At 42.0% G+C, this 13452-nt stretch overlaps 1 protein-coding gene and 2 long non-coding RNA genes across 3 annotated transcripts in view; all 3 read left to right on the forward strand.

The window, feature by feature from the left end:
• Positions 1 to 866: 866 nt before the first annotated feature.
• On the forward strand, positions 867 to 2830 carry LOC310780096. The gene is made up of 3 exons (XR_014552903.1): positions 867 to 1025; positions 1570 to 1678; positions 2411 to 2830. It is a non-coding gene; the product is annotated as an uncharacterized lncRNA (long non-coding RNA).
• Positions 2831 to 4158: 1328 nt separating this feature from the next.
• ccl36.1 (chemokine (C-C motif) ligand 36, duplicate 1) lies at positions 4159 to 5793 on the forward strand. The gene is made up of 3 exons (XM_083639912.1): positions 4159 to 4313; positions 4891 to 5002; positions 5374 to 5793. The coding sequence occupies exons 1-3, from the start codon at positions 4247 to 4249 to the stop codon at positions 5480 to 5482; spliced, it is 288 nt and encodes a 95-aa protein (XP_083496038.1). The 5' UTR covers positions 4159 to 4246; the 3' UTR covers positions 5483 to 5793.
• A 5821-nt stretch (positions 5794 to 11614) lies between these two features.
• The window catches only part of LOC310780094, a 6413-nt gene continuing 4575 nt past the window's right edge, over positions 11615 to 13452 (forward strand). The window contains exons 1-2 of the long non-coding RNA XR_014552902.1: positions 11615 to 11703; positions 12944 to 13086. This is a non-coding gene — a long non-coding RNA (uncharacterized lncRNA). The remainder of the gene's footprint in view (positions 11704 to 12943; positions 13087 to 13452) is intronic.

Here is a 13452-nt window from a genome sequence, read left to right on the forward strand (position 1 = left end):
TTTTTGCGGTGATCTGTACCAAACAAAGATGTTTTCTTAAGTCTGTAGGCCAGGACATCTCTGCAGCACGACAATATTTAATTTAAGATGGTATTTTGACACATTTTGCCTTAACAAATATTGTAGTTTTGATCAAATTTCGATGTCCCTAGTTCACCATGGCTCCATTTTCTTTGTGTGCGTGTGAATCCGGTGACCAGCAGAAGTGACCATTTTGCAATGCTACATGTGTGTTTTATGTGTCTGTGTGTCTTATGTTATTTCTAAAATGAGAAACTGTAAGTTGCTCTGTTACAGGAAAGGCTGGTATGTATGAACTGACCCCACCCAGCCCTACCGACTCTACAGTCCATGCGTATTCCAGCCCCTCTATCACAAAATTCATATTGGAATACAGAATGGCCTAATACTGACTGTACCATGGTTAAAAAAAAAGAAGACATATTTGAATATGAAGTTGTATTGTTGCTAATTTGTCTGTTTGATTTGCTGGATGTCTTTAATTTCTTGAGCTTTTCTTTGTTTTGTATCGTCTGTTTTTTTGTTTTACTTTCTTCAAGAGACCATCTCTGCTGTAGAGGACTGGACTGATGGGTGTGACTGGTGTTGGCAGAAGGGGCAACATGCCACTATCTCACTTGAAATGTATATAAACTGTGGTTTTATTAAATAAAAGAGCTGTACATATTCAACCAGAGGAACAGCGCAGTGCGTCTTTATTGCGGTTAAAGGAAATTGTGCCTGTTGAAACAAATCTTTTTATATCTCAAGCTTTCATCAAAGAGTGGAATGTTTTTTTTCGCATGCAGGAAACCACAACCGCCCCACCTCCATCCTAACAACACCTTCCTCTTTTGAGTGTTGGACCTGCTGCCTTTTGTTTAGAAGCTCTTTTGTTTGTGGTTGGAGAACTCGTCACCTCGCTCTGTCCAGGTCTTCTCCGCTCGTCTTCATCATGCTGACCGGTCATGTCTTTCTGCTGTTGTGCATCCTGGGAGCCACGCTGATCTCGGCCCAGTTCCACAGTGAGTGAGACCTTTTGATTGCTAGTTTAGACACTTGGGGACATTCTAAAAGACTTGTGTGAAAGGGTTCATGCTTAAAATTGGTTAAAGATGTCCCCACCCCACCACCACCTGCACCCCCCCCCCCCTCCCCATACGCACTAGCGATGGTGCATGCAAAGAAAGAGAGAAATTACAATTTCAAAATTTTTAGGAATTAATATGGTGATTGAGTCACATTTAAGCTCAATCATTTCCATTAATTTTCAATTGGAGATCTTGTCATAGTTTTTTTTTGGGACCATGTTATTGACTGAAATTTTCTCCAATGTCTCCTTGTATCCTCCTGATGCCAGAATTAAATATGATTTATTTATATATTTCTATTTATATTTTAGGTCATTTAACCCCCTCGTTTTGGCCTAAAAAAAAAATTATATATATTTTTCCCCTATTTTTTCTAGATGTTCTTTTGGGTTGTACTGAAGTGATTTCAACATTAGTTAATTAAGCCATATTCAACTTTTTTTCTTCTTTTTAATTGATGTACAATTTGCTTTTTTAGATGGAATTGGTCCCGACTGCTGCTCCCGGTTCTACCAGAGGAGAGTGGACAAAAACAAAGTCAGGGATTATTACTTAACTGATGCACGCTGCGCAAAGGCAGCAGTCATGTAAGTGCTGAAGTTTTCTTTAATCTGTGATTAGTTGCATAGTTTTTTACAAACGTACGAATATGATGCACATTTTGCACATGCTCTGAATTTATTAACCAGCTGTGACAGCGGGGCTGGTATTGTTTTCATTGTGTGTGTGTGTGTGTGTGTGTGTGCGCGTGTGTGTGTGTGTGTGTGTGTGTGTGTGTGTGTGTATGTGTGTATATATATCATCGTCATCATCATCATCATACATACAATTGCCAACGTGGGCTCTCGGTCTGCATTTTTGGTCACGTTTTTGGCCCCACATTGTGAGATTTGTGATGATTTTATGTGATTTGTAAAGATTTTGGTCAGTAATGATGTCACTGATGTCACAATGTTTAAGACAGTGATGTCACTCGAGCACTCGATGATGTCATCAGTGATGGTCACTCGAGCAATTGTGATGTCACTGATGATGTCATAGACATTGTGACATCAGTAACATGGGGCGACGGGGCGAGCAAGATTTCTAGTGTATTTCTACTTCATTTATTTCCATACTACATTTATTTCAAATGTTTGGTAGGCCTATATTTTCATATTATTCATAAATCTTGTCTATATTTTGATGCTGTACACTCTCCATACAGGCTGTAATTACTATATTTTCATACATTCATTCAAATATTTCTACTTGATATGTTTTACTGTAATTATCAGTTGCATTATGTTCATAATGTACCTTATCTTATGTTCTTTCAGTCTGGTGACAAAAATGGATATCAATATCTGCGTGGATCCTCGTGGCTCCTGGGTGAAGAAGCTCATGAAGACTCTGGATGACCGGAACTTTTAAAAGAAATGGCGGCCTTTCAAAGGAAATCTTCCTTCTATAGTGTTATACCGGCTTTCTTTGCTTTACCTGGTCATATACTGTGAAATGTAAGACCGCAACATTTTAGATGTCATATGACATATGGTCATGATTTTGGTATGAATTTCCAAATTTGCAATAGGTAAATAACATTGCACTTACGAATATAGAATAATTTTGAGCATAGTCTGGCACTTTCTCTGACTTTATCATTTGTTTTTGTCATCCATTTTTTTACGTTTTGTGTCACAAACGATGTAGAACCTCTAAATCTGCTGTTAATAAAAAAAAAATTAAATACACTGTCATTCTATTATAGTGCTGAAGTTTGTGAAAGATGTCTGAAACACTCTGGTGGTGTCACAGCTTTATGAGAAACAAAGTGTGACGCCTTATAAACCAACACCTTATGAACCACGACACAGGCAGACCATCACCCCTCACTTCCACCCCTGCAGTGAATAGCTTAACTTATATAATTTTATACTATATCTTCACTATTATTTATTACACTACCCATTAATGTATGTCTAATGTCATAAATAACCTACCTAAAGGTCTACTAGTATTTGCCCATATTAATATATGTAGTCTACGAAATAAAAATCAGGAACTCTGTTTTTTTGCAGTCAAATAAAATGGATATACTTGCAGTCTCGGAGACAAATTTGGACATTTGCTTTAATTCAGAGGTCGATATAGATGGCTTTTCTCTATAGAAATGATAGAAATAGGTTTGGTGGGGGTGTGGCTATTTTTATTCAAGATCATTTCCCTGCTAAACAGAGACATGATAACTATATCAACAACATAAATTATAGTTCAGGGATTCATACACACTCCACCAGATGGGCGAGGGGTGGCCAAATGACTTTACCCAGACCAAGAACCAATTACCGGAAGAAAACTGTCTTATATACTGTAGGTCCATTGCCTCTTGGAATTGTTTACCATCCCAAATCTGTTCAAAGGGAAGGCTAGTTTTAAAAGGATGCTCAGATCGCATCTTCACTGCATAATGATGTCTGGATTTTAACTTTCTCTTTTATGTCCGTTTTGTCATGTCATGTATTTAGTAGTAAGTATAATATAATAATATTTTGGGTTTGGCTAGCGAGAGGGCCAGCTGAGGGCCTATTGTCCGTACTAGCTTAGATATGCTTTTTATTGTCTTCTGTTTCTATGCTCTATCGATCTTAGCTTAGATCTGTCTTAGCTTAGATCTGTTTTTGATTCTTTCTTATGTTTTTTACCTTGTGTTTTTGTATTCTAATCATTGTCCGTCATGTAATGCGTTTTTGTCTTGGACCCCAGGAAGACTAGCTGTCGCCCAGGCGGCAGCTAATGGGGATCCTTGTGTATGTATGTGTGTATATATATATATATATATATATATATATATATATATATATATATGTACATTGTACAGTATGTATATATATGCGTGTGTGTGTGTGTGTGGGGGGGGGGGGGGGTATATATATATATATTCCAGATATTGCACATTTGTTTACACGGTTTTCTTTTTATATCTCAAGCTTTCAAAGAGGAGTGGAAAGTTTTTGTCACATACAGTAAACCACAACCCCCACCTCCACCCCAACACCTTCCTCTCTAGAGTGTTGGACCTGCAGCGCTGCCTTTTGTTTAGAAGCTCTTTTGTTTGTCTCTGGAGAACTCGTCCCCTCGCTCTGTCCAGGTCTTCTCCTCCGCTCGTCTTCATCATGCGGAGCGGTCATGTCTTTCTGCTGCTGTGCATCCTGGTGGGAGCCACGCTGATCTCGGCCCACAGTGAGTGAGACCTTTTGATTGGTAGTTTAGACACTTGGGGACATTCTAAAAGACTTGTGTGAAAGAGTTCATACTTAACATTGGTGGGGGGAATATTGAGCCACATTAAGCGCAATCATTTCTATTCATTTTCAATATGGGGTCGTCTCTTCTTTTTTTTTTACCATGTTATTGATTTACCTTTATATTGAAATTTGCATCACAGTTGCCTGAATTAAATATATTCATTTATTTATTATATTTTTTCTTCTATTATTTCTGTCATTTAGCCACAGTAAACCCTCGTTTGGGCCTGAATTCCAACTTTGATTATTTAAGAAAAATATTAACAATTTTTTCCAGGACATTATTTTTGGGCTGTAGTGAAGTGTTAAGGTGACGTGTAATTTTTTTCTTTCAATATTAGTTTATTAAGCATACTGTAGGCATTTTTTCACTATATCAATTAATAAAAACATCTACCGTAATTGATTTTCACCATCGGTTTCACCAGTAGCCTATAGCCTGGAAAAATATAAATAAAAAAAATCAAGGTCATACTGTATGTCAAGGTGTTAAGCACATTTTGTTTCTTCAGATGGAAAAGGTCCTGAAGAGTGCTGTTTCCGCTTGTACCAGAGAAAAGTGAAGAAAGAGCTGGTCAAGAGGTATTACATTCCTCCGGCCCCCTGCCCAAAGTCAGGAGCCGTGTAAGTGCTGACGTTTACTTCAATCTTTGACAGCTTTTTACAACACGGTCATACACCAAGACACTTTAAGTGAATATGATGCATATTTTGCACATCCTCTTAATTTCCATATTTTCTTTGTATATACTATATTATAAGTGATATATTGCTTTTTTCTCTCCATAATGCATAGATTTAATGTTTGATCGGCCTACATTTTCACATTATTCATACATTTGTCTATATTTTGCTGTTTCCAATGTACACTTTCCATACAGGCTGTAATTCATATATTTTCATACTTTTCATTCAAATGTTTACTTAATATCTTCTAATGTTGTAATTATCAGTTCCATTGTGTTTTTTCCCCGCTCTCTCTCTTGTTCTTTCAGTCTGGTGACAATAAGCGATGCAAAGATCTGTGTGAATCCCAGTATGCGCTGGGTTGAGGACATCATGAAGAGACTGGATGAACAAGCCTTTGAAAAGAGGACAAATTAGCCTTTATGGGGCGATGCAGCATTTCAAAGGAAATCTTCCTTCTGTAATGTTACACACTGGCTGTGTTCGCTTTACCTGGTCATATACTGGGAAATGTATTAACATTTTAGATGTCAATATGGTCATGCTTTTGGTACGAATTTCCAAATTTGCAATAGCTAAATAACAGTATTGCGCTTATGAAGAAAGAATCATTTTGAGCATAGTCTTTCTCTAACTTTATCATTTATTTTTGTAATTCCTTTTTTATGTTTTGTGTCACAAACAATGTAGAAGCTTTAAATCTGCTGTTAATAAAACAGTTTTGTAAATGCGCTGTCATTCTTGATATTTCAGTTTCAGTTTTCTGGTCCTCTGAGCTATTTAATGTTCTGAGGTTTGTGAAAGATGTCTGGAACAATGTGCTAGGGCCAGTGGGCCACAGCTTTATGAGAAACAACATGTGATGCAACAGACTCTGTAAAAAGATGAGGAAGGATAAGATCATTAAAAAACAAAGAAGGCCCAAGGCCTGGAACCAGCTCAGATGAATCACTGTCAGGGGCGGACTGCATAATCGGGCACTTTTTTTTTTTTCCAGGCCAGGCCAGGCCACTCACTGAACAGTTGGCCAGGCGCCGCCTACTGGTTTACTAGTGGTTTTATTACTTTATTCAGGTTTAAAGTGGGTGCATCTCATTGTAAAATTGGACTTGGCCCAAATTGGGCTTCAAACGGCCCAAATTGGGCTTCAAACGGCCCAAATCAGGCTTCAAACGGCCTAAATCTGGCTTTAAACGACCCAAATTGGGCTTCAAACGGCCCAAATCTGGCTTCAAACGGCCCAAATTGGGCTTCAAACGGCCCAAATTGAGCTTCAAACGGCCCAAATTTTTCGCCGCCGCCGCCGCCCTTCGGACGCCGGCACGCGCGTCGGCCCGTATCGGCCTGGCCTGCTTGGTATCTAATGCCCGGCCTGAATTATGATCCCAGTCCGCCCCTGATCACTGTCATCATATTAGGCTATTATAGAACTGCTCTCTCTGAGGCGGAAACCTCTGAAGGCCCTGAATCCAATGAATCTGATTGGATAGTTGCTGTATGAAAAATAATGAATCCAAACACTGATTGGATAGTTGCTGTGGGCGGGATATAGAGTATGAGGATGCAATAACAACAAGCCTGGAAGTATAGAGTGCCAAATTCACACCCTCTTTCGGGTTAGGCATACGAACCAAGGGATTTTCCGCTATTCATTTTTCCATAGAGATTCCGTAAAATGCTTATAAAAATAATTTTAGTTGGTCAAACCAAGCGATTCAGCTTGAATCAGGAGCGATAACATTTAACTCTTTTAAACTTTTTCTTTTCTTAGATGGAAATGTTATACTGTATGTTCTCTCCATGAAGTTGACTAAATTTACAAGCTGAAAAACATGCATGCTCTGCAACATGTCCCTAAAAGTGACAAAGATATAAAACATTACTTTTTCACCTTCTTGGCATATACAATTATCGAACAAGAAAAGGCGGTAAGGTAAGCATATCTTTAGTGGATTATTTGTGGCATACCACTAGCTCCTAAAACACACATTTGACACTTGACAGGGTATTCTCACGTGTTGGACTGGTATATTTAGTGTACTGTATCAAAAGGTCAGAGGTCAGCATGTTGTACTTTAAAGTCAGGGGTGCTGTGTTGTTTTCTGCACCTCGTCATTCTTGCACCTGTCCATGAAGTGTTGTGTCACCATTGGCTGCATATTTGATGCGTGCACAGGCAGGATGTTGTGCAGCAGAGACAGTAACAGTTTTTGCCACACATGGAAAGATTTGTGGCAGCCCATCACAATATCACTGACCACAATATCAGCACTGACCACCACAATATATATTTTTCACACTCTTTAATTGTAGAACTTTAGATATCTACAGGTTTAGTTATTTGTTTGACAAATGGAACTTAAAGTAGAGTACAGATACATTTTTATTTAGTCATCCTGGTAGTGGTATCCTTTTTTATCCATTATCCACTAAATATATAGCACACCCGACCTATACCACGACCACCAGAGCTATTGAACATGGGCGTATTGAAGAGTCGCGCCAACGGAAGTCCAAAATGCTTGATCATCACTTGACTCATGTACTGTAGCTCCATTCGAGCATCAACCATAGTTCCAAGAATAGTTCCAGGAAGTGGCGGGCCGTTTAAATGCATAAAATAATCCTGATACAATTTGATTCTTTAAACGTCTTGCCCTTCCAAAGTACATCACAAACGGTCCATTCTGCTGCAACTCTACAGCGCTGCTTAATCCAGAATCTTACTTCCAGGCGCTGTTGCGAGGTTAAAAAAGAAAAAGTCCATTGGGGTGAACACAGATGACGCACAGCGTTATGGCTCTGACCAGCACAAATAGATTTGGATTCTGTGGGAAACGGTGATTATGTTCCCGCAGCTCCCTCATGTCCTCCACTTCAAGCAAACTCAACATGACTGACTTCCTGCTGGGTCTGCAGGCACCGTTGAAGAAAATAGCCACAAGAAACATGACCATGAGAAGAAGGACGATTCCTTTTGTCCAGAGATAGTGAGACCCAGGCAGCATGTCATGGTTCATGGTCATGGTGAGGGAGTGAACATGAACGGAATTGAACACGGTTTAATTAAAAAATAAAGTACACTGATAATAATAGAGCTAACATGATTTCAATATGGTACCGGTTTTCCCATCAGCATTGTTTCATATCAGAGATCATAAAACCGTCTCAGTACAAGCCATACTAGATTCTAGTGCTCAAAGAAATGTTCTATCAATGTTTGTAATTTCACAGCTTAACATCCCATTGATCACTCTAGTCTAGAACCCCCCGTGAAGACGGTTGGAGCGGACCAAACCCCTCTAGCTCCATTAACTCACGAGACGGAGCCCATCACTGTTCATCTATCCGGCAACCACCAGGAGGAGCTCGAGGCTTATGCTATGGACGAACCATTGGCCCTGCTGGCATTAGGACTTGACTGGTTCAAGAACCATACTAACCCACATATCGATTGGGTAACAGGTACCATAGTCAAGTTGAGTTCATTCTGTCATCTCCACTGCTTAAAATGTGCTCTGGCTGTTTCCACAGGGATGTATCTCACCTTCTGAATCTCCTCTGCCCGAACCTGACCTCTCTCTTTCCTCCAGAATATCATGCATTTGGGGAGGTGTTGAGTAAATAGCGAGCTCTCTCCCTCCCTCCTCATCGCCGTACGACTGCGCTATCAAGTTGAAGGCCAAGGCAGAGTTACAGGGGAGTCGCCTCTACCAGCTCGCCAACGTGGAGCAAGCTGCAATGGAAATCTACATGAGAGTCATTGGCAGCTGGCCTCATTCGCCTTTCTACCTCTCTGCTAGCCCAGCCTTCATCACTGACTTACTGTGCAGTCCAGCCTTCATCACTGACTTACTGTGCAGTCCAGCCTTCATCACTGACTTACTGTGCAGTCCAGCCTTCATCACTGACTTACTGTGCAGTCCAGCCTTCATCACTGACTTACTGTGCAGTCCAGCCTTCATCACTGACTTACTGTGCAGTCCAGTCTTCATCGCTAACTTACTGTGCAGTCCAGCCTTCATCACTGACTTACTGTGCAGTCCAGCCTTCATCGCTGACTTACTGTGCAGTCCAGCCTTCATTGCCGACTTACTGTGCAGTCCAGGCTTCATCGCCGACATACTGTGCGGTCCGGCCTTCCTCGCCAACTTACTGTGTGGTCCAGCCTTCGCCAACTTACTGTGTGGCCCAGCCTTCATCACGGACTTACTGTGCGGCCCAGCCTTCATCACAGACTTACTGTGTGGACCAGCCTTTATCACCAACTTACTGTGTAGACCAGCAGCCTTCATCGCCAACTTATTGTGGTCCAGCCTTCATCACCAACTTACTGTGCGGCTCAGCCTTCATCACTGTGTCTGTGTGTGTCTGTGCCTCTCTAGTCATGCATTGTCACATCATCACCTACAGTATACTGTATGATGTCATGAATCAATAGTGACATCAGTGATGTCATAACTCGTTATTATAATTTCTCTAGTATAATTGGAAGGCCGATCACTCAACTACCTCTCTACTCATGCATTGCAACATCATCTGTGATGTCATGAATCAATAGTGACATCAACAGTGATGTCAACTCTTTATCTACTATAATCTCTCTACTATAATTGGAGGGTCGTTTGCTTGAGCAGGCGAGATCACGATTTGCGTCACGTTTTGTGTCATGAAAGTGACATCGGGCCTGACTGATGATGTTATACCCACTAATAATGTCATTGCGCATGCCAGTTGAAAAGGCGATGCCAGCGAGGTCACGATTTGCTTCACGTTTTGTGTGACGAAAGTGACATCGGGCCTGACTGATGATATCATACCCACTAATGTCACAATTGTGACATCATGAGCCCTCCAGTTAGTCACGATTTGGCAGGCGGTGTTAGTCACAATTTGCGGTGTTTGCAGTCACGTTTTCATTGTGACATCATCAGTGATGTCATTAATTAATTGTGACATAATCAGTGATCACCTGCCCCAGGTTGCCCGTAGATCCAGCCACCTAATAGGCAATAAGCATCTGATTTACAACACGTAAAATACAGTCGAGCTGGAAAGAGCCTCTAGACTGGATATGTATCCAAGAGCCAAACCAGAGACTGCAGAAGAGAAGCCAGGTGGAAGACCGTGTCGAGAGAGGCAGCCAGCCCACCTGGTTATCTCCAAGACTACCATACAGAGTAGGGTCGGAGCAACCTGCCCTTCACCTAATCTACATTCACCTACAGAACCTGTTCTATTAAGGCAAGAAAATGCACAGTTGGAAAGCCTCATTTACAAATGGTATACAAATGGGGTACGGTGGTGCAGTGGTAAGCACTGTCGCCTCACAGCTCGAAGGTCCTGGGTTCGATTCTCACCTGGGACGCTGTGGGCGCTGGAGTTGTGACCCTCCCATATCTTCAGTGACTACTGCCCAGGTGGGCTATCTCGTCGAAAGGGCCTTTCTGTGTGGAGTTTGCATGTTCTCCCCGTACCCCCCAGGGGGTTCCTCCGTACATAACCCCCCACTAAAAACATGCAGAAGATCGTCATCCGACCAGTGACGACAACATCTGAAGTTGGTCCAATGAAGGTCCCCGGGCGCTGGAAAGAAATAGCGACCACTGCTCCTGGCCTGCCCCCTGGAGGAAAGGACAAGCCTGGATGGGTCAAATGCAGAGGACATATTTCACCGGCCACCTGATCAGCATGAGTGTGTGTAGTAGTTGCCGCATGCATGTGTTGTAGTGTGTTCGTGTGACAATAAAGACGGCCTGCTGTCTGAAATCGTAAATGGACTGTATTTATAGAGCGCATTATATATCTATTGACTCCCCAAAGTGATTTTCCATGAATACCTCACCCTCACATTCACACTCACACTCACACTCACACACCAACGGCGTCTGCAGCCATGTGCTAACTGCTCCTCAGCAGCAGTTAGGGGTTCAGTGTCTTGCTCAAGGACACTTCGACACACTACCGGGAGGAGCCAGCCTCGAACCGGGAACCTTCCGATTCCCAGACAACAGCTCTACCACCTCCTTAGCTAATGCCGCCCCCAAACTTAAAGATAGACTGTGTGGCCCAGCCTTCATCGCCCACTTACTGTGCGGCACAGCCACCTGCATCATCATCGTCCAGGCCGTGGTCCAGGGTTGTGCCACCCTTCGGCCCTGCCTCCTGGTCACCTTCTGCACCTGTTGCGCCTGTTTGGCCCCCCTGCCCCAGACCGTCCCCCTGAGTGCCCCTGTTCCTTCTTTTGAGCCCGGGCTGCTTGCACCTGCTGCTCACTGCCTCCGGGATGCGGCACCTTATGTTGAATTGTTTGCCAGGAGCCTTTTCCTTCATGGAGCAGAATAATGTTTGGTTTCCCCTATTATTCAGACATCAAACTCAACCCCTCTGATACAACGGAACTCTTTTAGGGGTACGTACTGTATTCACTTTGTGAATCCGGGGACGGCTGTACAAAACTCCATCTCCCATAATCCTTCACTCCCTCACCTTTTAACTTTACCCCACTGAATCACCTTATCACACAGCTGGAGGCAATCCAGACTGTCACTTATATCCTGCAGCACAAGAGTGACACTCCGTCTCATTCCTTTGTTGAGAGTTGTGCCACTGCTGCCTTCATTTGCTGTTTGTCCAATGTAAGTATTTGATTTCCATTAGTTATCTTGAGTTCATGTGTATTGCATTTTGGATGTTAGCCGTAGCCGTTATGCTGGATTGAGTTGATTGTTTATTGTTAATTACCTGTTAATTACCATTTTTTCATCCTTTCCAGCTCAATAATAAATGGTTAGATGGCTCTTATATATACATATACATATATATATATATGAGGAATGACAGATGTTGTATTATAAACTTTGAATTGAATAAATCAACATGTGAAGTTCAGTAAAGTCATCGGTTTTTGCATGCATATTTAATAGCCTACAGAATTTGGCAGAATTTAGCAACTTAATTATTTCCTGGATTTTGTATTGGTTACTGTAGTCCCTAAATGCATGTAGAAATGCAGGAAATGGGATTCAAATCTCACTTTTTTCAGGGGGAAATACCCCTAGACTCCCCGTTTTATTGAACCACCCCCCCCCCCACACACACACACACACACACCACCACACACCACACACATACACACATACACTTCTCAATCCAAAGTTTTGTGATAGTGCAACGTTGTCTTTGTCTTTTTCGCCCTGTCAATAATACCACTCAGTTTTTTGTTTCGTTTTTACCCCTCTCAAACCACAGCGGGGTGGAAAGTTTTTCTCACGAGCAAGTTGAAACCACAAGCCCAACCCCACCCCACCCCCCCCCACCCCCTCCGGCCCTACCTGCCTTTCCGGTAGCATTTCGTAGCCACCTGGAACAAGCTCTTTAAAGTTTGTGAGCCACAGCCAACACTGGCTGATGTGTATCTTTAAGATGTATCTGGGTGTTGATTGAAATGACACTGCCCCACCCTCCATGCACGCTTTGCTTTCGCTGTTGTTCTCACCTCAGATTACAGGGACATTATGATGCATGTCAAGAGCAAAATGACAATGAGTTTTTTTCTGGTGTGACCCCCCCCCCCCTCCCCTCCCCACAGGGACAGTGCATATTAATAAACAGTGAATGTTAAAAAGACGATAAATATGCCAGAATTACCCAGGAAGCTAGTTTCTATCTGCAGTGCCTGGGCCAGGTGTGAAGTTGGCATCCTAAAATCAAGAAACAAGTTATAAAAAAAACAATAGACATCCAGTAAGTATGTAATTGTACTGTAATTGATATGCCTCTTACTGTATCAATTACAGTGGAGATATCAGTTACAGTGAATATATGATCTGTGTGACAACTTACCTGTGTGACAAGATGCCTTCTTTTGTTGAACAGCGGCTGAAGAAGTCGTTGCTTCAGTGCGGGTCTTCGTCGTCCTCCTTCACTCTTCATCATCATCATCATCATCATGCGGACCAATCAGGTCTCTCTGCTGCTGTGCCTCCTGGGAGCCATGCTGTTCTCAGCCAGGTGTCACAGTGAGATGACCTTTTGATTAATTTGTAGTTTAGACTTGAAAACTTGTGCGGGTTAATATTGAATACTTTGGTGAAAAAACGTTGTGTCCCCAGGACTAGCGATGGTGGACTAGTGATGGTGGACTAGTGATGGTGGACTAGTGATGGTATAAGGACTAGTGATGGTGGACTAGTGATGGTGAAAAGAAAAAGGGAAATTTCAGTTGAGCCACATTTAAGCTCAATCATTTCCATTAACTTTTAATCGGAGATCTAGTTATAGTTTTTTGACCATGTTATTGATTTACTGTACCTTCAACTTGATATTTTCCCCACATTGTCTCCTTCTATCCCCCTGATGCCAGAATTAAATATGATCCCCCATTT

This window comes from Poromitra crassiceps (assembly GCF_964638095.1).
Source record: "Poromitra crassiceps genome assembly, chromosome: 7".
NCBI classification, from domain to species: Eukaryota; Metazoa; Chordata; class Actinopteri; order Beryciformes; family Melamphaidae; genus Poromitra; species Poromitra crassiceps.